At 43.2% G+C, this 23,535-nt stretch overlaps 1 protein-coding gene across 4 annotated transcripts; it reads left to right on the top strand.

The window, feature by feature from the left end:
• Positions 1–1,497: 1,497 nt before the first annotated feature.
• Positions 1,498–23,181, top strand: MAX (MYC associated factor X; the record flags this gene model as incomplete). Of its 4 annotated transcripts, XM_084241320.1 has the most annotated exons (5): positions 1,498–1,533; positions 2,277–2,303; positions 9,599–9,706; positions 21,623–21,746; positions 22,994–23,181. In XM_084241320.1, the coding sequence occupies 5 exons, from the start codon at positions 1,498–1,500 to the stop codon at positions 23,179–23,181; spliced, it is 483 nt and encodes a 160-aa protein (XP_084097446.1). The 4 variants fall into 4 exon arrangements, with proteins under 4 accessions (XP_084097446.1, XP_084097447.1, XP_084097448.1 ...); XM_084241321.1 differs by lacking the exon at positions 2,277–2,303; XM_084241322.1 differs by lacking the exon at positions 9,599–9,706.
• Positions 23,182–23,535: the final 354 nt, after the last annotated feature.

The following is a 23,535-nucleotide window of genomic DNA, read 5'->3' as shown; positions in this document are numbered from 1 at the left end:
GGACCCCCATTTTGGCTCTCCACCAGCTCGCAGCGTCTGGCCAGCGCTGAGAGTGACTTTGGGTTTCCAGGTCCGTGGATCGGGTAGGACGCATTAAAGACTTTATTTCCCTATTTTCTCCCTGAGTTGTACATTTTCCTCATTTCCTTTTCCCTTGTAAATAAACCTTTTATTAACCTTTTGTGTGTGCCTGTAGTGGAGTATTAATAAGTCCCTTTTAAGCTCGCGGGTGAGGACCCACAGCCAGGAACCCGTTCAATATCGGGGCTGCTCTATAACATGAGCTTCATGAAGGCAGAGTCTTACACATTATGACATATTCACGCTGGCATATGTCAGGTGTTCAATAAGTGTTGATGACATGGACGTGATCACACCTCGTGCCAGTTTCTGAACAGGATATTAACTGAATGAGGAACATCACGTTTCCCATTTTGATCCTTTTTTACGATATGCATTTACGCCACTTAGAATTGGAGCACTCTCTAAACTGTCTGGGCTACAACAAACTCAGGAGGGTTTTTCTTCCACGTACACAGTTGTTGAGGGTCGGGTGTCAGTAAACGTACAGGCTCACAGGAGTAGCAAGGATGGTCACTCCGGGATGAATACAACATTCTCAAGGCTGGGAGAGGTCTCTCAGCGACGTCGGTCACCCCGCTGGTCCTATAACACTACTTAGCACCCGCCATTGACACCTCCCCCACAGCTAGATCCCAAGGGTCCCTATGGGCACCCCAAGCCGCGCCCCTTAGCCCTCAGCAGCAGCAGCAGGATCCACACACTCCCGCTCTCAGCCCAGCGTAGACTAGTTACGCCCCAGGGCGCTCAGGCATCAACAAAACAAAGTAAAATCAGTCGCACCCTGGAGAGACAGCGTTATTTAGGCAGCCCGCTACTCCCCCAAAGGCTCCACCCTGACCCCTGGGCCAGTGCCCAGCGCTCAGACCGTGCCCGGCTCCAGGAGCCCCAGCTCCCTCCACGTGTCCTATCTTCCCAGCAGCCTCTTCTGCAGCCTCTGGAGGAAAACCTCCTGACAACTCGCGGTCTGCGGACTACGACTCCCAGCAGGCACCGCGCAGCCCCTCTCTCCCCGCCCCCTCGGCGGATACGCATGCGCTCTGAACTTCGTCAACAAGCCGGGCTGGCGTCAACTGGACGCAGTTCCTTCTGGGATTTGTAGTTTTATTGGCACTTAGCTGGGCCGTCAGTCAAGGGGACAAGAACTACAAGTCTCAGCTACCCCAGCGTGACGAGCGGGTCACGTGGCAGGGGACCGATCGGGCGTGCGTGCCGCCGTTGATCCGGTGCTGCAGTGAGGAGGTGGTTCTCGCCCGTGGTGTGTGTGTGTGTGTGAGTGAGAGAGCGAGTGAGTGAGTGAGTGAGTGAGTGAGTGTGTGGGGGGACGCGGCTTGTTGTTGTCGGTGATCTCCCCCTCCCCTCACCCCTCCCCCCTCCCCGCCGCCGCTGCAGTGGCCGCTCCCTGGGCCGTAGGAAATGAGCGATAACGATGACATCGAGGTGGAGAGCGACGTGAGTCCCGGGGCTTCTTCCTTCCCGTGCGGGTTGTCAGGCGGGGACAGCGGCCGGGATCTCAGCGGGGCGACGGCGGGAGGGGGGCCGGGCCGCCGCAGCCGCCTTCCCCTTCCCCCCGGGCCGGGACCGCCTCCTTCGCGCTCCGGGCTCGCTCCCCTCCGAGCTCCTGGCTGGAGCGGCCTTCGGGACGGGCGGTGGGGGGGAGACACGCGGCCGCTGGGACCCCCTCGCCTCCCCTCCGTGGAGGAGGGTGTCGCGGCCTCCTGCTCCCACCCTGTCCTGCTCAGAATCCGGGGGACAGAGAAGGGGTGCTCTCGGGATCCCATTGTCCGGATCCCGGGGAAGGGGACGGCCCCCAGGACCTGCCCCCTGGGTGCGCGACCTCCCTCCTCCCGCGACCCGCGGACCCCCGGGGGTGAGGGCGGGCGGGGAGAGCTCGGGAGGGTCTGTATGCCCCGAGCGGGGTTCGAGGTGAGGGAGAAAGTGCTCTGGACCCCCCCCCCCCACCCCACCGGCCCGGCTTGGATCCCGGAAGGAGGGGCGGCGCTCCGGACCCCCCCTGCCCCGCTACCGGATCCCGCTGGGGGGGATGGGGTGGTGGGGTGGGGAGGGGGGGAGGGGGGTAGGGCTGACTCCCCACCCGCCGCTTCCTCCGCCGCCGGCATTTTCTTTCTTATTAATGAATGTGAAGTGTAAAAATAACTTCTATATTTTCTATTTTTTTTTCTCTCTTATTCCAGGAAGAGCAACCGAGGTTTCAATCTGCGGTACGTCTCCTACTCTCCATTTCATTTTCATTTCCGTTCAGTTCTAGTCCTTTTTGGGGTCAGAAAGAAAGAGATCGTTCTGTTATTTTTAATATTGTAGTAAACTCTTCTGTTAACCACCAAGGTGAGGTGGGGCCTTGTTCTGGGGCTCCAGGGGTGGGGGCGGGTTTACAAATCTCACCATTCTAGATTCTCAGGTGATAAGTTCCAGTGACTGTAGGTGAGAGTAGCTGTATGCAAATAAATGAATTCTTCTGTAATAGTCTAATGGGGGGCTGACACTATATAAATGTGAAATGAGTAGTCTATCTTCCTGATATAAATTGTAGCGTTATTTCTAGGGCAGAGTGGTCAAAAAGTTTACTTAGGAACAAGTAGGTTCTAAACTACATCTGCACAGTTGTGTAAAGCTGAAGTCACATTCAGTAAATACCTTTAACTAAAAACCATATGACTTCTGGAGATCTGTAGTGTTTAGCATAACATGGTATTATTCAAATGCAGAAATTGGAAAGGTAGAGAAGCCAGAGATTGAATATGAAAGTGTTATATTTGGCTTATTGTGATCTAACTATATTTGAGTTTAAGAAGAGGAATGAAGAAAATAGAAAATTTTTTGAAGTGTGATTGCAAAGACAGGTTGCTAAAAAGTGATGGATGAGACTGCAGTCTTAGCAATTATTTCTCAGGGTGTTGATAACAATGTTCTTAGTAGATGGTTCTGTGGATTTGGTTATGACATGATACACACATGTCTTTGGATTGAGGTCAGTGGGCTTTCTGTGAATAGTTACGAGGGAAAAAATACTAGACAAAATGAATCAGAATCAGAGAGAAGTACATCACAGTGTCTAATATTTGACAGATGGGTACAGCATGAGATATATAGGATGGTGACCAAAAACTTAGATGGGGGGGGGGGCACGCAGGGGCTGGGCAGGCAGTGAGACAGAAATAAAGTAGAGAGACGAGAAGAGGACTGGGGTACTAGAGAGAACGTGTCTCCTAAAATGGTAGTCACTGAACTCCAATGAGTTGTTGGGAATGAGGATTGAGATCTTCCTAATTTTAAAGAAAGATTTGAAATCCTTGTTTTTGTTTTTTGTTTTTTGTTTTTCTGATTTTTAAAATGCTGTATGGGATAATCGAGCTGTTTGAGGCTTGTTAGAATTTTCAGGTTATCACTTTGATACTTCAGGTCTAGGAATTTAACAATCACTAAATCATAAAAGAAAGCCATCTTATTTATACCTACCCTTCATTAGAACAAGCAAAGATTCTGCAGGTTGTTCAAACAGGCATTAAAAAAATTTTATCAAGAGTGGATATTTTCATAAAATCCTAGGATGTAGTTGTTCCAGGGGTCTTAAAAATTATTTAGTGACTGTAACAGTCACTAAAAAACATTGCTTTTATTTCTCCTTGACGTATTCCTTATATTTGAACTATGTGTGTATACACATATATTACTTGAAAATCAATTCTTTTTTTTCAGTTACCATCATCCTTAATGTAAACATGGAGTTTCACTTTTGAGACCCAGTCTATCTAAAACTTGTTTTTCCCTCCAAGTCTATCACAGTTCTTGATCAGGCTTGGAAGGCAGGGATTGGCTAGACTTCCTTTGCAAAAGCATTATTTAAATTGGAATTATGTTGGCTTTCCAGTGAGAGAAAAGTTTTTTTTGTGAAATTTTGGCTCAAAGTTCTTGAAAGCTTTCTGGTTTTCAAAGTATCCATCCAGATGGGCATTGATGTAAATCCGTTTATTAAATTATTTAAATGTTTCCACTCTCCTAGAATGCTAATCTCATTGTCTAAATATTTTTAGTTTGGCATTAAGGTGCCTAGGGTATTTTTTGTCTTTGATTTTGCAGGATGGGTAAAGGGAGGAATGGGTTTTACCCTGTTTTTTAATTTGACACATCTGTTTGCTGAGACTTTTAAATATTTCGCACAAGGTGATCACAGCAGCAAAGAGAGAAAAAAGCAGGTGTGACATAGACAATTTGAATAAGTTGAATACCAAATACATATTCAAATGCGTTTGAATATGTCTGTTTGCTTCCTGATATTTAGTATATATAATAAATACATATTTTAAATTGGGGGGGGGAACTATTCTTTAACTATGCCTTACGTCAGAAACTGTTGTGGACTGTGAATAACCAAATATTGAGGATGATAGAGTTTTAAAGTTACCTGAGAAAGGTTATGAGGGTTCTGATATAAAGACATTCCAGTTTTACAGTGTCACTGCAATAGGTCTGGCCTGCTACGTGAGAAAAGTAGGCTACTCTGTAAGAGCAGATAGGAAGTAAAGCTAACTAACAGAAAGTGAAACTGATTTGACGAATATTTTTTCTGTTGTCTCCGTGCAAACAGAAAATAACTTCTTAATTGACCAATAAGCTTTTTAAAGAAAATAACCCAAATAGTATTTTTATTACTAAATTCAATATAGCTCAGATTCCCATTGATGTTATCTTAATTTTATTGTTTTTGGAGGGGAAAGTTTGCATTTAAAAATTTTTTAGAACAGGTATATGTCATGCATATTCCTGTTTGTGAAATTCCTGCTTGTAAAATTCCTTTAGGGAAGTATATAAGCATATAAGAAATGTAAGGTTATTGTGTTGCTCAGAAAAGCCAATACCTTTTTCGATTTATCCTTCATGACAACTGAACATGTTACAGTAACATTTTATTCATTAAGGGATTTAAAAACAGATTTTTGCAGTTCCATTTTAGAACTTTCTGGTATATTTTTAACTTAGAGCTCTTTGCTTCTTTAACAGTTGCATTGTATACAAAAGGGAATGACTTTGGTTACCTTTAAGATTGGAATTTATTCAGGAAACTCCTGCAGTTTTACCTTAAGTGAATTATGTGGCAAAAGTGCTGCATGATGTGTATACTTTGTGTCTGCTAACAGTATTGATGGTGACCACAGTTGGTTCTTAAATGTGCCTGTTTGTTCAAGTAAAGGGTGTTCTTATATTTAAAGTCTTTTTTTTTTTTAAGAGACCAGTAATAGAGAAATAGTTAATCAAGAAATCCAACTTGGTTTTCAATTACAATTTTTTGATCAAGCCATCCTTACTGTCTTAAATAGATATAGTGTGATGCCATATTTGGATAATAGCATTACCAGGTAATTTTAGGCACCGGATGATTTTTTTTTTTTTTTAAGTTCAAAAACATACATTTCAGATGTTAGAAATGTATACCAGATTCTTGAAGACAGAGAGGTGTTGGGAAGTTGAAATTCATCTTTCTATTAAGAATCTTCGCACTCATTATTTTCATGTTGAAATTTTCATGTTGAAATTAAGGTGAATATTTGAAGCTGCTTGAAAATTCAGTTTTTTTCTGTCTGCTTTTCATTTATTGAAGTAATGAATTGTTTCTGATGAGAATTATGAGCTTATATATTTCTAGTGTTAGTGTTTAATAGGAATAGTTAATTATAATGATAAGCAGTAGTATCTTCACTAAAGTGCAACCTTTAAATTTCTTAAATAAAACATAAGTGGTTAGCTGGTAACTCCAATTCCCAGTATGTTGAGAATTTTCCTTATTGGAAGTAATAAGATTACCCTTACAGATAAAATAAGGTATCTGAAACTTAGAAGAAATGATACTGCTCTGGAGAATCTTACGCATCCTTGGATAATGGCGCATGTATTGTTCCCTGTGCCATTTGTCTAAACTAGAACTTGCAGGAAATAAGCCTGTTGGCTGATAACATTCTTTGAATGAAGATGCATTCTCTATGCAGTAAGTTGGAAGGAGATAATTTAGAGAGCTTCACCTCAAATTTGAACAACCTCCTTAAACTTGAATGATCTGCTAGTTTAGCAACTTCTTGGCTAACAACAAGAAAAAGTTTGCTTTCAACATTTAGCAACACTTTAAGATTCTCAGGCTTGCTTGTTAGTGTAGTGATAGACAAATTATACGTGAAGATTTTTATTCTGGCTGCCAGTATGGAAAGTTTGGTGGAAATTAAACTGAGAGGCTGAATAAAAACTTTGGCAGAGATGTCAAAGCTGGAAGTGATTTGGTGCTAGAGTTCCTTTCTGTCAAGCATCTGTGGGCCACTCATCAGTGTCACACAGCCCCTAGTGTTTCTGCTCGTCGGGGTTAATATGCAGAAACCGTAAATCCAGGGTACTTGGAGAGCAGCAGCCTTCAGCCACTGCTCCTCTGGGAAGAATGGGGAACTACTCGGGGGCTTGTGGTACAGCCCAAGAATAAATTGTGTCCAATTAATTCCACAAAGCTACTTTTGGAGCCCCCCATTTTCATATTAATTTTCTCCACATAGGTGAGAAAAGTCTGGTTCTTGGGATTTGAGCTTTATTTTTGTTCGGATCAATTGTTTGACCTTTCTACTATTTTTTTTTTTCTTTAAACTGGTTTTGATTCTGCGGGAAGACCTCTGATGCCTTGCACTGAGAGGCTTCATCCAGTTTTCATTCTCAACTCTGAAATATTGATGTTTTCTAATGGGTTGCTAGCAAGTGAAGACAGTTAAAAAGGTGGTGATAAACTTGGCAGTTAGCCCCCCATTTGGATGAAGGAGGGTTGGGGGGAAGCGTGTTACAGGGTTTGATGGAACTGTGGCTAGGAAGTGTTTCCCAAACAGAATTCTCAGCCTTGTGTAAAAGTAGTTTTTTCATATGTTCTTTCTTTCAGGTCAACTAGAGGTATCATTTACTTCAGAGTTGCCTGAAATTAGACATGTTCGTTTTACATATTTTTAACTTGCTCTTTTAAATAAGGCTTGGGAAAGAGAAAAAATGCATTATTGTCATTGTCTCTGAGAGCTTTAAAATTGACTCTGGTTAAGCATAGCAGCGTGGACATGAACATGGCAGCAGGGATTGGTCTAAGATTCCATTCTTATCCTAGTTAAATAGCGCCTGGAACCACCACAGAAATTCCATCTACTACTTTAGGAACAACAGTTCCCACTCCAGGCTTTCTACCAGGCAGTGGACTGCTGCCTTTCGTTGTTGAGCCAACTTCTCAAACTTGGCTGGCTCCCCAGATGAGAAGCCAAGATTTCTGCTGATGGTCCACAGCCAAGTTCACTTACGATTCTTTAACCGAAAGCCTTGTCCATTTGAGTCCTTTCAGGGTTCAGTGAATGGGAAAAGGGTAGTGCATTGTGGGGATGATTTTGGTGTTAGATTATACTTAACTCCACCCCTCTGGTTCAGGCCTATATGAAACCAGATCCAACTTGATGCTAGCTATTTGAGATTTGCAAGGCTCTCCCAAAAAGAAAACAGACAATTAGAATTTTATTTGTATCAACAGGAGGGATTGTGGGTAATTCTGGTATCATTGCTTCTGTGCACAACTCTTAAGCTGGGAGGAAGGCCAGATATCAGGGTGATTTAGGAGACCATGAGTATCTTGGTCTGCTGCTGGAAACCAAAGCTGGACTCTTAATTTGCATGTAAATAAACCATTTTAGGAAGTTTGTAGCAAACACTAGAGTGGCAGTTAACAAATGCCATCTGTCAGCCTTCTAAACTCTTTAGGTACAGTCTAATTAGAACCCAGTCCAACTACTGTGCAGGTGACTAGAGGGAACAGTAAATTAGAGAAGGACTAAGTACTTAAAATATATTTAATTCCTTCAGGCTATTTTATACTGCTGTTAGAAGGTATCTTTGGTTTTCTTATTCCAATGCTGTGTGTTATAGCAAACCTACTTCTAGCCTCAGGTTATCTGGTCTTTCACACTTAATCATTGCCTCAGTTTCCCCATCAATTCAGTGTCCGACCAGCATTAACAGACATTCAGTTTACAATGAATGCAGCCTTAATGAGATTAGGAGAACTTTAGGCATGCTCTAGGCATCTGCCCTGAAAATGAGTGCTGTGCTAATAGAAAGCCAGGACTGTGATGGGAACTATGTCTGATCGAGAGTTTATAGGTGAGGTATTGTGCTTGAGAGATTAGGAAGTGACTAAAAAAGTTGTTTCCAGCCTCCTCTTAGTCTCTAATGACTTAGACCTTTAGGATTAAGTAATAAAATTTCAAGTTTTTTCTTTCCCACGATTCTTGTCTTTATAGTAAATTTTTGTCTGTACACCTTGTCCTGCATAAAGATTCACCTAAGGCATTCTTGTGCTAAATCAAGGCATTTATTCTTGTTGCGTCATTTTTCAAATTCCTGGTGCTCTATCTAGGTAGATTAAAACTTCCTGAATGTCCCATCTACAGATTTGCCTTTAGGCTTGTGTTTTCAGGGTAAATTCTCAGTCTGTTAATTCCCTACGTGAAGTTCTTGCGTTCGGTGAATGTTTGTGTTCCATTTGGAGACACTACCACCTTAATGGGGAGCTCCTGACGTTCCCTTATAAGTGCTGTCCAGAACTGTCTCTTTAGGCCGAGGTCAGTGTATTGTGCCGTTACTGGGTTGTTGGCAGCCTTTACTCTCCTGCTGATTGTTCTTTGTGATTCTAGGCAGGACAGGATAAAGACTTTGTTCCATGGGTATTTATATACTGCCAAATAAGCTTGGCTTGCCATAGGTGCCTGAGGAAATTTATTCCAATCATGTGGATGTCGGGTTTGCCGCCTGAGAACTAACCTTTCTGGCGCAGACTGTGAGGGGAAGCCCTTGGCAAGATAGCACCCTGGATCCTCAGAATGAAGTTAGTGTCACTGTCAACTTTGAGATAACGATCTGTTTCAAGCATCTGGGTTTTGCAGAGATTTTCATTTCTATTGTGTGATTTGACAAGGCTTTAAACTCTAGTACTTTGTAGTGATATAGAGACCAGGGCAGACTCATGGTGATAGGTTTCACATGGAAAGAAGTACTGTAACAATGATCTAACTCTTCCTGGGCACACACCATGGGAAACTTCTGCTGTAAGGGGAGTCACATCTTACGAAGGGGTCCACTGCAGCTTTCCCTTGTCACCTTGCAATCATGAACTGGCGGCTGTTCTGTCACATAAGTTGTGGGGCTAGACTGATGTTTCAGGAGAGTCACACTTTGTCCCCATGAATAACTTTTATTTTACTTATGCATGAGCTGGATGCATCGAGCTACTTTGGATGTTCCTGTCGCAAGCCTTGCTCACCCCTTTCTCCCCCTTCAGCAGAGCCTAATTCTGGAGACTCCTAACTACCCACCTTGACAAATCCTTCCCAGTCCAATCACCAGGGACAGCGCTGACAGCATATATTTCCAGGCTATACCCCACCCACCTGTCCCAAGAGAAAGGAGTAGCATTGCTAATATGGCCTTTTTCCCATTCTTCTAGGCTGACAAACGGGCTCATCATAATGCACTGGAACGAAAACGTAGGGACCACATCAAAGACAGCTTTCACAGTTTGCGGGACTCAGTCCCATCACTCCAAGGAGAGAAGGTGAGTTTCCTGAGAAAGCTGATTTGCTGCTTCTAACTTGAAACGTGGCATGGGACTTAGCAGGGACACTCACATATCTGGAAAGAAATGGCATTAGAGACATTCAGGTAGCGTGGTTTCCTTAATTTGGGGACCTTTGGAGGCTCATTGCATACCTTACCTACTGTAGTTTATCCTTAGCAAACAATGTCAGATATCAAAAGTGGCTTGTTAAGTGCATTTTTAAATTAGTAGTATTTGTAATAAATTACTCATTCAATAAGTTGTGACTGTACACTAGTATAAAGGGTAACTCATAGTTTGGGATAACACTAAGATTCTTTGGGTTAGTAATGCCCTAGTCCTCCATGAGAATTTCTTATGTGTGGTTTAAAGTTAGTAGTTATTTTAAATGAGACCTCCTAGGAATGTATGTAAACCATCCTGGACACCAGTGATCTTCCAGTCCCAACAGCTTTTATTTCAAAGACTCGTAAAGATCATTTTAAACTATGGGACAAAAGACTTGAGTGTAGAGACAATACAGAATGGAAGGGGGAAAATATCTGATTCTCACACACACACCCCCCACTACCCCACCCCCAAACTTGCCCCACTGATAGACTTCTACAAACTGATACTTTGGAGAGGTAGACACTAGCTGTTTCTACACTTGAAAAGTAAAATTGGGAACTCAGAAATCCTGTGAGTTAGGATGTCACGCCTTAGAATTTGGAGGAAACTTGTTTGCACAGGGAGTTCCACTTTTTTTTTTTTTTTTTTAAAGTAAGTTCCACTCAACACAAAAATGTAGTTTTCTGTGCTATAAGTAGCAAACTCTGTTTTTCTGGTTCAGTGATCCGTTGTTCAAAGAATCAGTCATTTTGTTAAGAAAAATTATTGCTCTCAAGTATGTTTTGAATGACTCCTCATTTCGCTTTGATGAGGTCCTCAGTTTGGTTATCCAGGATCAAATTTGGAATGATTATAGTTTCTTTCTGTTTATGCCACCCTGACAAGTTATCTGCTTATCTAAGGTGTGGCTTTCTATGTGGCTGAAGCATGCAGCAGGTCTGACCTTTATGGTTGGGGGGGAAGCCATGTGAATACCTAATATTGCAAATCTAGAATTTGCCATGGGTTAGGCCTATTTAGTGTGTACTTGGTTTAATGGCCTTACTTACTTACTGCAATAATAACATTCCTGTGCACAACATTGTTTAAACACCATAGCAATTCTGAGAAAGGCTCACTCTTTTAGTCAAAGTACGCAGATGCAAAGAATGATCTCTTATGATTGAACTATTGACAGCCAGTGCTTACTCATATACTATGGTATCAATTAAAGTGACTTTAGAGAGTTAAGTGGAAAAGAGCTGCATTCTCCTAAGTCTTATATCTAACCAGTATTGGCACCAAGACAGTGTTTCCCAAGAGGTGGTCTGTGTTCCACTCATAGGAGTCGCTACCAGATCCACCTTTTTGGAAGCAGACGTGGGAATCAGTATTTACAGAACACAGTCAAGTGTTTCTTGGGTGTTCTTAAGTGTGAGAACATTTTGGAAGAGGGAGTTCATAGTAGCCAAGCTATACCTTTTTCCTTACCCAACGTATTTTATATCACAGTAACATTCTTCCTTAAATTCTTTAAAAAATCACATTATTCTAAATCCTGTTGTCTCCTTTGTACAAGGAAGTTGATGGTTTGAATATGATGACCTTACAAACAGAATAGTTTGGCATTCATTATAAAGGCCCTTCTATTTAATTCCCTTACTTCATTCAACAAGTATTTATTGGGGTCTGCTATATGCAATGTACTGTTCAGATACAGCAGTGAACAAAACAGACAGAAACAGAAGCTCTTAGTCTGGTGAGGAAGAGACAGAAAGTGAACCAACAATAAAAACACACAGCCTGTCACATAAGTGCTGTGGAGACAAAGAAAGAGTGTAGTTTTCATTAGGGCAGACAAGAAAGCTCACTCGTGGGCCTCCCCGGTGGCGCAGCGGTTGAGCACTGGGTTGCGAAGCTGCCTGCAGCCTCTGCGGCGCCGGTTCGATCCCCGGCTGCTCCCCAGCCACCGGAGGAGGGTCCCACATGGCGCGCAGACCTCTCCTGCCGCCCGCTGCTCCCCTCAGCAGTGTACTTCGGTCCTTCTGCCTGCTCTGCTCCCCGCTCTGGCTCTGGTGAATTCTCTCACCCTCCCGCGCTTCTGACTGTACCCAGTGCATGTATAAACAAAAACAAACAAACAAATAAATAAATAAACAAACATGCCTCTATTAAAAAAAAAAAAAAGAAAGCTCACTCGCAAGGCAATATTTGAACAGAGAAAGTAAAGGAAAGAATCATACATCTGTCTGATGATGAGCATTCCAGGCAGAGGGAAGGTAAGTGTAACAGTCCAGAAGCAGGAACTTGGCACCATTCCTGGACTCCTCAAGAAAAACAGGCCAGAGTGCCTGGAATGAACGCGTGAAGGGACCATGGCAGGAGATGAGGTTAGAGAAATAGGGGCTAGGGGAGCAGAATTGCCGAGAAATGGCCAAGACACCAGGTTTTGGGGTGACCATCAGTGTGGGATTTACCAGCTGCTTAACTGATTTCAGAATCCAGTCCTCTGTTACAATCCAAATATTTTACACCAAGCAGGAACAAAACAAAATGACTGTTAGCTCTTATTGAATCCTAACCCCTTCCCATCTAAATTCCACTATCTTCATTATTTTCTGCCAGCACTTTTTCACAGGCGCTGCAGGAAATCTAACAGAGTACTTTGGTTTCTCAAACTTGAGAGTTCTGACTCAGTGTTGCAATTTTTTAAAAATGTGGTATTTGAACCACAGGAAATTGGCTCATTCTTGGTTTGAATTGCAGTGTTTAAGGTTGTGACATTATGAAAGTAATCACAAAATATGAATTTGGGCAGCTTAGATCAGATCTTGAAGGATAGGCCTCTGAGCATCTTTATATTCCAAATGACATTTTTTGGAATGTTTGTCATATATATCGTAAACATTTTTTTTTTTTTTTACAAAGAAAAACCAATACTGATTGAATTGGGTCCTAACTAAGAGTAGGGAGTATATATATATGTAAAATTTAGCTTTAAATGTGAGACAAAAACTCCAGTTATCCTTTGTTTTCTCTATTTTCTAATGTAACCATAAAGATTGGTCATCTTTTGCTTAAGTAAAAATACCCATGATAACTGGCATTTGTATTTGTTGTTAAAATTAAACCTGCATAGCAAATCTATGAGGTGAGTATTCTGCTCATTACAAATGGGTCAGTTACTACACATACAGCTTTTGCTGTCATTACTATAGCAGACATCATCAGGAAGCAGGCTGCAGATCATGATTCCAGTCGGGGACTAGTTAGGCGGGAACTAGAAATCAGGACTGCTAGTTGCTAAGTTCCATCTTTAATTTAAGGATTTTTTTTTTTTTAAGTCTTGCTTAAATATTTAAATTGTATCTTTATACTGGGAATTTCTCCTGGATGGAGCCAGTGATCTTGGCAGTATGTCATATCAGAGCTACTACTCAAATACTTTCCCATGAGGTAGCATATGTAGGTAACAACAGTGTACAGAGTTGGGGATCATTTCAGGCTTATAAATTTTTCTAATTCCATGTAGCTGCTTTGAGAAATGGACTGTGATAGTTGGCAAGCCATTTGGGTTTTGCCATAGTCCCAGTGTTAGCAGATGGACTCTTGAACTCTGGGGGGTTTTTTCTTCCCCTTGCACTTTTTCAACTGGAACCCAATGGGAAAGATGATATGGAATTAGAACTGTCAGTCGACTAGAGGAAGGGAGTAGAGGCAAGCACAACCATGACCCAAGTTTTACAGGAAGACATTTACTTCCTTGAACAGGAAGTTACTGTTTTTTGCTGTCCTAGGTTGGATGCTGGCACTGAGTTCACCCTGTTTTACAGATGGGGGAGAAAGACCTGGTAGCCAGCCCATTGATGTGACCTTATTTTACATGAGGCTCTAATTCTACCTTCTACCCCGTAAGTTAGCCCCCAACACCTGCACAGACATCGGTAAATGATAGGTTCCCTGTATATAACTGTGAAGGGATAGCCCAGAAGAAACGTTGGAAGTGGACTCCATCAACACTGTAAAGAAAGCATGTATGGCCATCATTGTTATAGTCACTATTTAGTTAAGACCTGTGTGGTGCTGTACAGGTTTGAAAGATAGAGTAGATGGTGTTCCTAAAGGTCCTCTCACTTAATGGGAGAGAGGATTATACCTCGCAATGAACAATAAGATAAAATATGCTGAGCATCAAAAAAAAGGTTAAAACACTGAGCTAATCTGTCTCATTTGCATTAAAGCCTGGTTTCCTTAACAGGTAGATGTTGAAACCAATTAGTTCCCTTTTATCAGTAGTGATTCTTATGCTGAAGGTCATTCTTGCTGTTAAACCCGCTGTAATTCTGGGAGTGGGACTCTTAGACCAGTTGTAACTATACATGTATTTGTGTGGTTGCTTGATGAATGTCTACTCGTACCATGAAGGCAAGGAAAATGTCTTCTTTTGGTCATACTTCTTCTCTAAGTGCTTGGCACACGGGGAGCAGAGTAAGTATTAGCTGAAAGGGGACGTCCCTCTACCCCGGCCTTGTTTTACTAAGAGAAGCTCATTTTGGTGGGTGCCATTTAAGGCCAACAGTAAACACTGTTTCTACATCTTAACTTGGGTTACTGGAGGGCTTGTCTTTTAATGAAGTGTAAACCACAGCCCTACTCATTCTACCTCATTACTCATTAAGGTTATTAGCTGGTCATACTTTAACTCGGGCAGTTATTTTCTTCTTAAATTTTCTGTATCTAAATTACTGCCCTTAGTTGGCTCAGCAACTGTAAATGTACTGATTTATTGAATTCTGTGTAAACTGTATTTGTGTGCTATGAAAAACCTCCAACATGGACTGCATTTCATATTCTCTTAAAAGAGGTACCCTACTTTCCCTTCTGCTTTTTTTTCCCTTCTCCCCTTTTGTGAAGGACTATATGCCCTCCTGTTTCCCAGAGAATGTCATTTTCAGTGAGTTCTTTCCTTTCCTCAAGGTCCAACTCCAGCCTCTTCGCCCAGATGACATATCATGGTTTCTTAGTGAAGAGACCTGTTCACAAGGGTCTCTTTCCTGCCTGAGTGCCTCCCTGTCTGGACCTCCCCTGCCTTTCAGTCTTAAGCTGCCTGCCACCTGAGTACCCCATGATATTGCTCTCCCTTTAACCCCAGTGACCCTGTGTTGGGCCCCTCCTTTATCTTTCTTCTTTCTGTGATGAGCTTATCACGTAACTAAAGGGTGTGCTTCTGAGGGCAGAAGCCTTATCCATTCTCCTGGGAGTCTACAGTGCAGAGGGCGAGGGGCCACTCCCTTAGAGGACTAGAGAACCGGGAAATTACTCCCTTAGTACTTTTTGCATCTTGAGATTTGGAAAGATTGGGGTTATTACTAGGCTTTTTTTCTTTTTTCTTTTCCCTCTAACAAAGTTGGAAAAAACTTAAGAATAAGAGAGCAAAGAAAAGGCAATTCCCCATCCTCTAACACAACTCCACTCCATTTTAATGACTGGAATTGGTCACCATCTTAAAGTGGATGACAAGAAACTCGCCTCCCTTTTTTTCTACCTCCAAAAGTTGCTTCTATTAAATCTAAGGGTTTATTGTTAGAATCTAAGAAGCAGGGAAATAATGGTGGTATTATAAATCTCTGTACTCCCTTCTGGTCTCTCTATATGTGTGCTCTGTATGGGTAGGATGGTACATAGCTAGCTGCTTGCACATGTTTTTTCCCCAAATGATAGGATGTTCATAGTTAGTCATTAGGCATGTTTCTGTTGGCCGTTTAAGTTGCTTCCAGTTTTTTAACTTTATAAATAGCATAATAATGATCCTCTTGGTATATGTAGCTATCCCAGAGTTGGATTGCTGGGTCTAGGGGTATGAACATCTGGTTCTTCACTATGTGTCACCAAAATGCGTTCCAGGAGTGATGTTTTCATGTCTTTATTTTTTCCCTCATTTCTTTTTCAAGCAAATTCTAAAGACTAGAATCTTCTGAGTTTGTTTTGAGAATACTAATTTTACCATCGCCGAAGTTTTTCTATTTGTTTTAAAGGGATGACTAATTTAGTAAGCACAAGGTAATGATTAATTTTGTTATTACCTGTGAGATTAAATTCTTTTCCACATGCTTAATTTACTGTTGTTTTTCCTGTTTGGGAACTGTGCTTCTGTCCTTCTTGGTCTAAGTTTGTTGGAGAAGTGCTACACCTTTATTTTAAACTACTAAACACACAAAAATGAATTCAAGATTAAAAAGTGATTTGTGTTGACCCTTAAATAAATGTCCAACCCTGGGTTTAATTAAGCTCCTTACAGGTTGTGATGCCTCTTACCTTCCCCACATAATCAACAAAATGATCCTTTGGGCTGGGGGAACCTCATAGCAGGATGCCTTTGAAAAGCTACGTGGCTGTCCTGGCTCTGACCCCATAGCCTTCCAGCTTCCCTTATTGGTGTTGATGGGTTTCTATTTTGAAATGAATTTATTGTACAAATTATTTAAATCTTTTCAGAAGACGATTTACTTAAATGGAAATGTTCACTGGTTTTGTCCTACCCTCCTTTAAGCGCTTGTGTAGGTTTTACAGTGATTTTACTTCTTCAAAATAACTAATGCAAAATAAAATATATGTCAGATGGAAGTCAGTCAGTAGTTCTTTTCATTCCCCAGATGTGGCATTCTTGAGGGAACGGGCAGCTGTAGGACCTGATTTTGACAGTGAGAAGGAAATGTGATAAATACAACTAAGATGATGATTTCTTGGGTCAGCAGTTGGACCCAATGGTGTTTCTAATGTTAACAGTCAATCCTGTGCACTCTTCTCTTCCTCGCGTTTCCTACCCACTTTCTAAACCAACTGGGATTTTTACACAAATCTACGTTACTGTCTTAAGATTTACAATTCCAGAAATGTCTGGAACTCTTGCCTTACATGAAAGGTTTTGAAAAGCACTGCTTTAAATGGAATTTAGTAACCTTGGATGTCATCCTAATAAGCACTAGTGTTAACTCTTTCAGGAATCCGTTGGGGGTCTTAAAGGGTACTAGTAGAATCAAACTCTTGAGTTTGGGGCCTTTGTGAAATAGTAATTGATTCTTGCCACAACATGTGAGATGGGTACAGTCTGTTGTTGCTAAGCAGAGTTCTGTTCAAGTGGGTGCCTCTGTCTGCTTGTTGTTGTGGGCTGGGATGCAAACAGGAGAGCAGCTATGGTGAAAGGAGTAGAAGGGGCCGGAACCTAAGGGTTGGGCCCCTCAGCCCCACCAGCTCTTGTCTGTGGTCTGTTTTGGTTTACCCCTTCTTGGGTAATGAAGCCAGCAGCATGTCCCCTCTTTCAGTGCCAGGTTCAGTCAATTCTCATACTATCTCTCTTTTCCTGTCTATGTACTTCTCTGCTAGACGCCTCTTTGGTTTTCATCTGCCTTTAAAAGAAAAGAAAGACAGTCTTCATTCCTGCTATTATTACAAGCTGGTTTTCATATCTTACTTTTTGAAACAAATTTTAAAGACTATCTTAATTACTTCAGCTTCAGCTCACTCTTCTGTTTGTTAACTGTGCAGAGATTATTTGTCTCACTCTTCATCTCCCAGAGAAACCACGCTCACCACGGTCTTCACTGACAACCTTATAAATAAATCAGATGACCCTTGAAGTCTTTTTTTTCCTGCTCAAAATCTCATGACAACACTGTCCTTGCTATTCTATTGATCATTGTTGGGATGCTGGGGATTTGGAGGGCTCAGTGAGGTCCCAAAGACTATCTAGTCAGATAAGGACTAGCCATGAAGACAAATACTGAATCTGGTCACAGAGCCCATTAATGACAGAGTCTAGATCCAGCCTCCTCTCTTCCCAAATATGGGATGTCCTGAAAACCTGGGCTCAAATCTGGACTCTACTACCTACTAGTTATGTAACATTGGGCAAGTGCTTCACTTTCCTCATTTATAAAACACAGAAATACTACATCGGAGGATTATGTAAGGGTGCCTGGTATTTAGTAAGTACTCAGAGAGTATTAGTTGCTGGCATTATGTTATCATTATTGCCACTGGTATTGCTGTGTGCATCCCATGGTTTTGGAACAAGATCTGGCAGGACTGTCCAGCATCCTTTTCCATGGCTCCCAGCAGTGAAAAACAGCCTTAAGGAACCACTTTGCTCATTAGGAGCCTAGTACCTCTTAAGTCCCCTCATGGTCCATCCTGTCTCAGGGTTATGTACAAACTTTTGAAGAGGTTTTCTTTCTACTTAGAAAGGCAGGATCAAAATTGATGCCTTCCAATTGTAAGAATCTGGTAGGGAAAAAAAGTTATTCAGGTCCTTAGTGGGTACCCAAAGGCGATGTCAAGTCTGTGAACATGTTGATTTTCCAAATTCTTTCTGCCCAGTCTCACGTCTGTAGAGATCGCTGATTGAGCCAACTGAGCACGGTTCAGAAAACTGAAACTGAAAGCCCAGGGCCACTCCATAGTCCATGTCCTCACGCCCAGGGTCTGACTGGCTTCGTGTTTACTGTTCACATAGTATCACTCATAAAGCAAGGAAGGGCCTGCCCGCATCTTAATGTGGCTGGTCACCTGTATTGTTTGGAAAGACAGGAGGAAGGGTTTTTAAATGAGTTTGGTACTTTTTACCTTCAGCCTGTAGCTTTTTCTCCCTTGAGGGCTAGATGATCAAGTAAATTTTGAGGAATTCCGTATTTTGTGCTTCGGGTTTTCTCTTGCTGGATTATTTTTTTAAAGATTTATTTATTTATTTATACAAGCACTGGGTATAGTCAGAAGCGCGGGAGGGCGAGAGAATTCACCAGAGCCAGAGCGGGGAGCAGAGCAGGCAGAAGGACCGAAGTACACTGCTAAGGGGAGCAGTGGGCGGCAGGAGAGGTCTGCGTGCCATGTGGGACCCTCCTCCAGTGGCCGGGGAGCAGCCAGGGATCGAACCGGCGCTGCAGAGGCTGCGGGAAGCTTCGCAACCCAGCGCTCAACCGCTGCGCCACTGGGGAGGCCCTTCTCTTGTTGGATTTTAATTCTTGTTGCACACCTTGGGAAGAGCAAAATAAAGTTAACTGAACCATTCTTTTCAACTTGCTAAGGGGTCAGGGGTACCTTGAGTACTGTACTTAGCATTCTTGGAGACCTTTTGCTGTATCCTGGCATCTGTGAATTTCATCTTCATCTGGAAACTGCCCTGAAGTGAAAACTTTTCATTTATAGCATCATTTCCCCCTTATTGGTTTGTTGTGCTGTGCTTACTGCTTACTTTTCATTGTTGGTCCCAATTTCATGATTTTGTGTATAAATATGTGTGAAAGAAACTAGTAGTGCATAGGTTGTTATTCAGTCTGGTCATTCATTAAAAATGACTAGTGAGGGCCTCCCTGGTGGTGCAAGGGGTTAAGCACAGCACTATGAAGCTATTTGCAGCTTCCGCAGCACGAGTTCTATCCCAGCCAGAGAGCTGACCCACATGGAGCAGCAGACCTCTTCTGTCTCACCCACTGCTCCCCTTGGCAGTGCATATCAGTGAGTCTGCCTGTTGTGTTCCCCACTCTGTCTCTGGTGAATCCTTTCACCTCCCTCATCTCTGGCCTGTACCCCAGTTCTTGTATATGCATAAATAAATTTTTTTAAAAAAGGACTACTAAACGGTATCAGGTATTCTCATTTCAGAGATTCCCCCTGGCCCCCGCCCCTTGTCCCAGATTCACAGGAGTAGTTAACTAAGAACTATTGTTGCCTTCTGAAAACTGTTGTGGAGGAAAAATGCATAAAAGATTGTTATGCCAAACAGTCCGCGATGGGGTACATGAAATTTGGAGGACTAGGTGAGGGCCTAAAGAATTTCTAGTTAAATAAGAACTGGAGAGAAATATCCATGTCCACAGTCAGACACAACCCATTGATGACAGAGCCTACATGCACTTGTCTACTGGATTCCTAAATTCTTCCCCTCTACTCTGCCACCATACAGTGGTTATTTTTACTCCTTTTCTAGTATCTAGAGGGACAGGTTATTTTAAGTAATCTTAACTGTGTACTCGCTTTTTCCCCACTTATCTAATGATTAGACCCTAAAAGTCCCCTTTGTCAGAAATGGGAAGCAGCATTAGAAGTGGCTTTGAAACCAGAGTTGCAAGCCCCCATTGCTATCAGTTTTTGTTTCACCTGCACGAACTCAGCTACACCTGGCTCGTCCCCATCCTCCAACTTTTGCTTGTGCTGTCCTCCCCACCCGTGACCCTTCCCCATAGAGCCCACCCCAGTCAAACATCTTACCTCAGATCACTGTTTGAGACAGGAGTGAGGGGGGCGGGAGGGGACATAGGAGCGAGAGTGTGTGTGTGTATACACATAAAGCTAAGGCCAATGGGTAGCACATAATAGGTAATCACCCCAACCAGAAGCTGTCTTTCCTTTGGCCTTTCTAATCTGTACTACTCAAGTTACACTTGTTGGTACTGCCCTGTGATTTGTCTGTGTATAGATATATTTATCTCTTCAGCTAGATAGTAAGTAAGCTTCTAGGCAAAAGAAACCATGACTAATACATTTTTGTTTCCCCACTGTCTGCTCAGAACCTTATATATAATTTGCAGCAGATTAAATGAAATGCTAGAATATGAGCCATCTCCTTTTGAGGAAATCACTTTAAGGGTACTATAAAAGGAAAGTTTGAACATTCTGTTGCTTGAGAGGACTGGTAAATAAATCCAGCCTTGCAAATTTGTCTGATACCCAGTCTAACCTCATCTATAAATTGAGATTATCAGAATTTAATACCAGTACACATAGTTTTGCTAGTCTGGGGGTGGGTGTTATCTTTGCCTTTTTCTTCCTTCTGTGTTCTGGTTGTTTAGTTCCAGTTGGGGTTGTAATAACAGAGTTGTGGGGTACTACCTTACCTGGAATAAGAAGCTTGCTTCTACTGAGGAACCTTGATGGTGTGAATGCCACACTTCAGCTACTAGACTCCCTACGTTGGGCTTCAGTTCTCTTTACTTGGTACCATCCCACTAATTCAGGTTGCATGGCCTTACTTCACTCTAGCCATGTGTGCAGCCTAGAAAGATCTTCTAGACATATTTGACCTCCGGGGGTTGAGTAACCTGACATCCTTTTTATTGGCTTATTGACTTGTTCCTCTGACAGGACAGTGCCTGGCCTACCATGGCCATGGTAAAGGTGTGGCTACTTCCTGAATGGCTCCATCTCATGTCCTTCCTATGTTGACATCAGGCACCCATAGCTTTCACAAGTCTCTTTAGCCAGGAAGGCTGAAATAGTGACACAGCAGCATAACTCTGTTAGAAATCGTTAACAAGGGTCTGAGCGTTTGGCTAAAATTCAGGATCTTAATGAAAATCCTTGTACCCACTGCCATCAAGGTCTTACTTTTTTCTTTCTAGACCAACCACCTGGAGTCAGGCACTAGCAGATAGTGAGTAGCATAAGGTATCAGTTAAGTAGTATTTTCAGGTATAGCCAGACTGAAGACTTGAAAGCAATCTAAAAAACTAGTGTGGGTAGGAGGACTACAAGTTCAGGAATCAGATAGACCCAAGGTTAAGTCCAGGCTCTGACACCATCAGATGATGGTTTTGAATAAACTAGTAAAATTCTCTGAACCTTGGGTTCCTGGTGGAGTTAACTTCTGTCAGAGAATGCTGGTGAGGTGAGCACTTGGCCCCTTGGCTGGTACAAAGAAGACTCTCAAGAGGAATCACTGTTTCCTCAATCTTACACCATTTCATGCTGTTGATACAGAAAGGCATGGTTTCCTTGCTGTTTGAACTAGGTCTTTATTTTGTCCCCTTGCTTTTTCTTCTATTGCAACAGGCATCACGGGCCCAAATCCTAGACAAAGCCACAGAGTATATCCAGTATATGCGAAGGAAAAACCACACACACCAGCAAGATATTGATGACCTCAAGCGGCAGAATGCGCTCCTGGAGCAGCAAGGTGAGCACCCGAGCTTGTGGGGCAGCTGGCCCTGCTGTATCCAGCCAGGTCAGGGCTTCGCACCTGGGCCTGCAGTGTCAGAACCAGTTACGGAGCATGTGCTCATAAGCTGCTGCAGCCCTGCTTCTTGGGCCTGAGTAGTTGAGTTTTAGAGCCATACTGAAGGAGGACCTGAGTCGCCAGCGAGGGAACAGGGAAGTCTAGGGGTTGGACATTTGGAGACTTTCTTTTCTGACCTGATCTCTCCCATTCTTGGGGCTCAGGTGCTCTGCCTGCAGTAGGGGTCACACCTAGCATCAGGTGTCTGAAAAGAGCTTTGAATTCCTTGGATTGGAGTGTGCTGTGTAAGTACCAGAAACTCCAGGTGTTCAGGGACAGTGAGCCCTCCCCATTGTCAATGGTAGTCCAATCAGGGCAGCCTATGGGCCAGGCCCATGCTGTTCTCCAATGCTCACACCCGCCTTTTCCTACAACCACAGGGGAAAGCGAGAGCTGATCAAGTTCTTTGTTCCTGGGGAATTCACTTCTCTTCCTCCCTCATGGAAGATGCAAGTAAAAGGAAATGCAAGTAACCACCTGGGTTAGAACACCTCAAATGAAATAAAATAAAATAAATGGGTTGATCTTCCAGGCTCTAGATGAGCTGAACCAAGGGCTGGGCAGGGGGAGGCGGCAGTGGGTTGGTGACTGGGCCAAGCAGCCTGCATGTAGGGGCTCTGTGCTGAAAGGCCCAGGTATTCTGTGTGTATTGGTGACTTGCTTCCAAGTGTCCAGCTTGTCTTTCCAAATGGATCTTGTATATGAGAGCTCAGCCAGAACTTGTCTTTGGCTGATACATCGTATGTCATCCTTTCCTGCTGTTGTGTGACCTTCACACCCTTGTGGAGCCTGGCATTGCCAGGCCAACTTCTCCTCTGTCATTGCACAGCTGATTCCTACAGGGAGCTCATGCTCCTGTCTCTACACTGGGCTTCCATGGCAGGATGGTGGCATCACAAGCCTTTTCTTTAGGATTGGGTGGCTTTGCAGAGTGGCTGGCCACGTCCACTGGGCCCCCAGGCCTGACTGGGAAAGGAGGGAGATGAGGTGTATGGGTGGAACAGCCACCAGAAGGGGTTATTCCTGAGCTACCCTGAGCCTCAGGGGCCAGCAAGCCCTTCGGAAGAACAGGCTGGACCCTGAGCTGAGACTTGGTCACTCCCCCAGTCTCCAGAAGACTGTAACCCGCTTGCTTGGTTGCCTTTCAGTCCGTGCACTGGAGAAGGCGAGGTCAAGTGCTCAACTGCAGACCAACTACCCCTCCTCAGACAACAGCCTCTACACCAACGCCAAGGGCAGCACCATCTCTGCCTTCGATGGTGGCTCAGACTCCAGCTCGGAGTCAGAGCCTGAAGAGCCCCAAAGCAGGAAGAAGCTCCGGATGGAGGCCAGCTAAGCTCTGCAGAGCAGGCCAGCAATAAAAACTGTCTGTCTCCTCCGTCGTCTCATCCTCCTCTCAGTTCATCCTTAGAACCCTCAGAACCATTTAAAAGACTCATTTTTTTCTTTCTTTCTTTCTTTTTTTTTTTAATTTTATTTTTACGTAGAAGCTCTTGGACAACAGCTCTCGGTCTCGTTCCCTGTTTCCACTTTTTTTTTTTTTTTAACTTTTCCCTTCAGGGATTCCCTGTCCCCATCAGGAATTTTTAAACCAAAACACCCCAACTTGGCAGCTTTTTCTGTGGAGGACAGACGGCCGGCCGGACCTCTGAGCACACGGTGTCCTGACCACCCACCAGCTCCTCCAGCC

This window comes from Talpa europaea (genome assembly GCF_964194135.1).
Source record: "Talpa europaea genome assembly, chromosome: 8".
Taxonomy (NCBI): domain Eukaryota; kingdom Metazoa; phylum Chordata; class Mammalia; order Eulipotyphla; family Talpidae; genus Talpa; species Talpa europaea.
The sequence above is the reverse complement of the archived record's forward strand: the minus strand, read 5'-3'. Positions and strand labels throughout refer to the sequence as shown.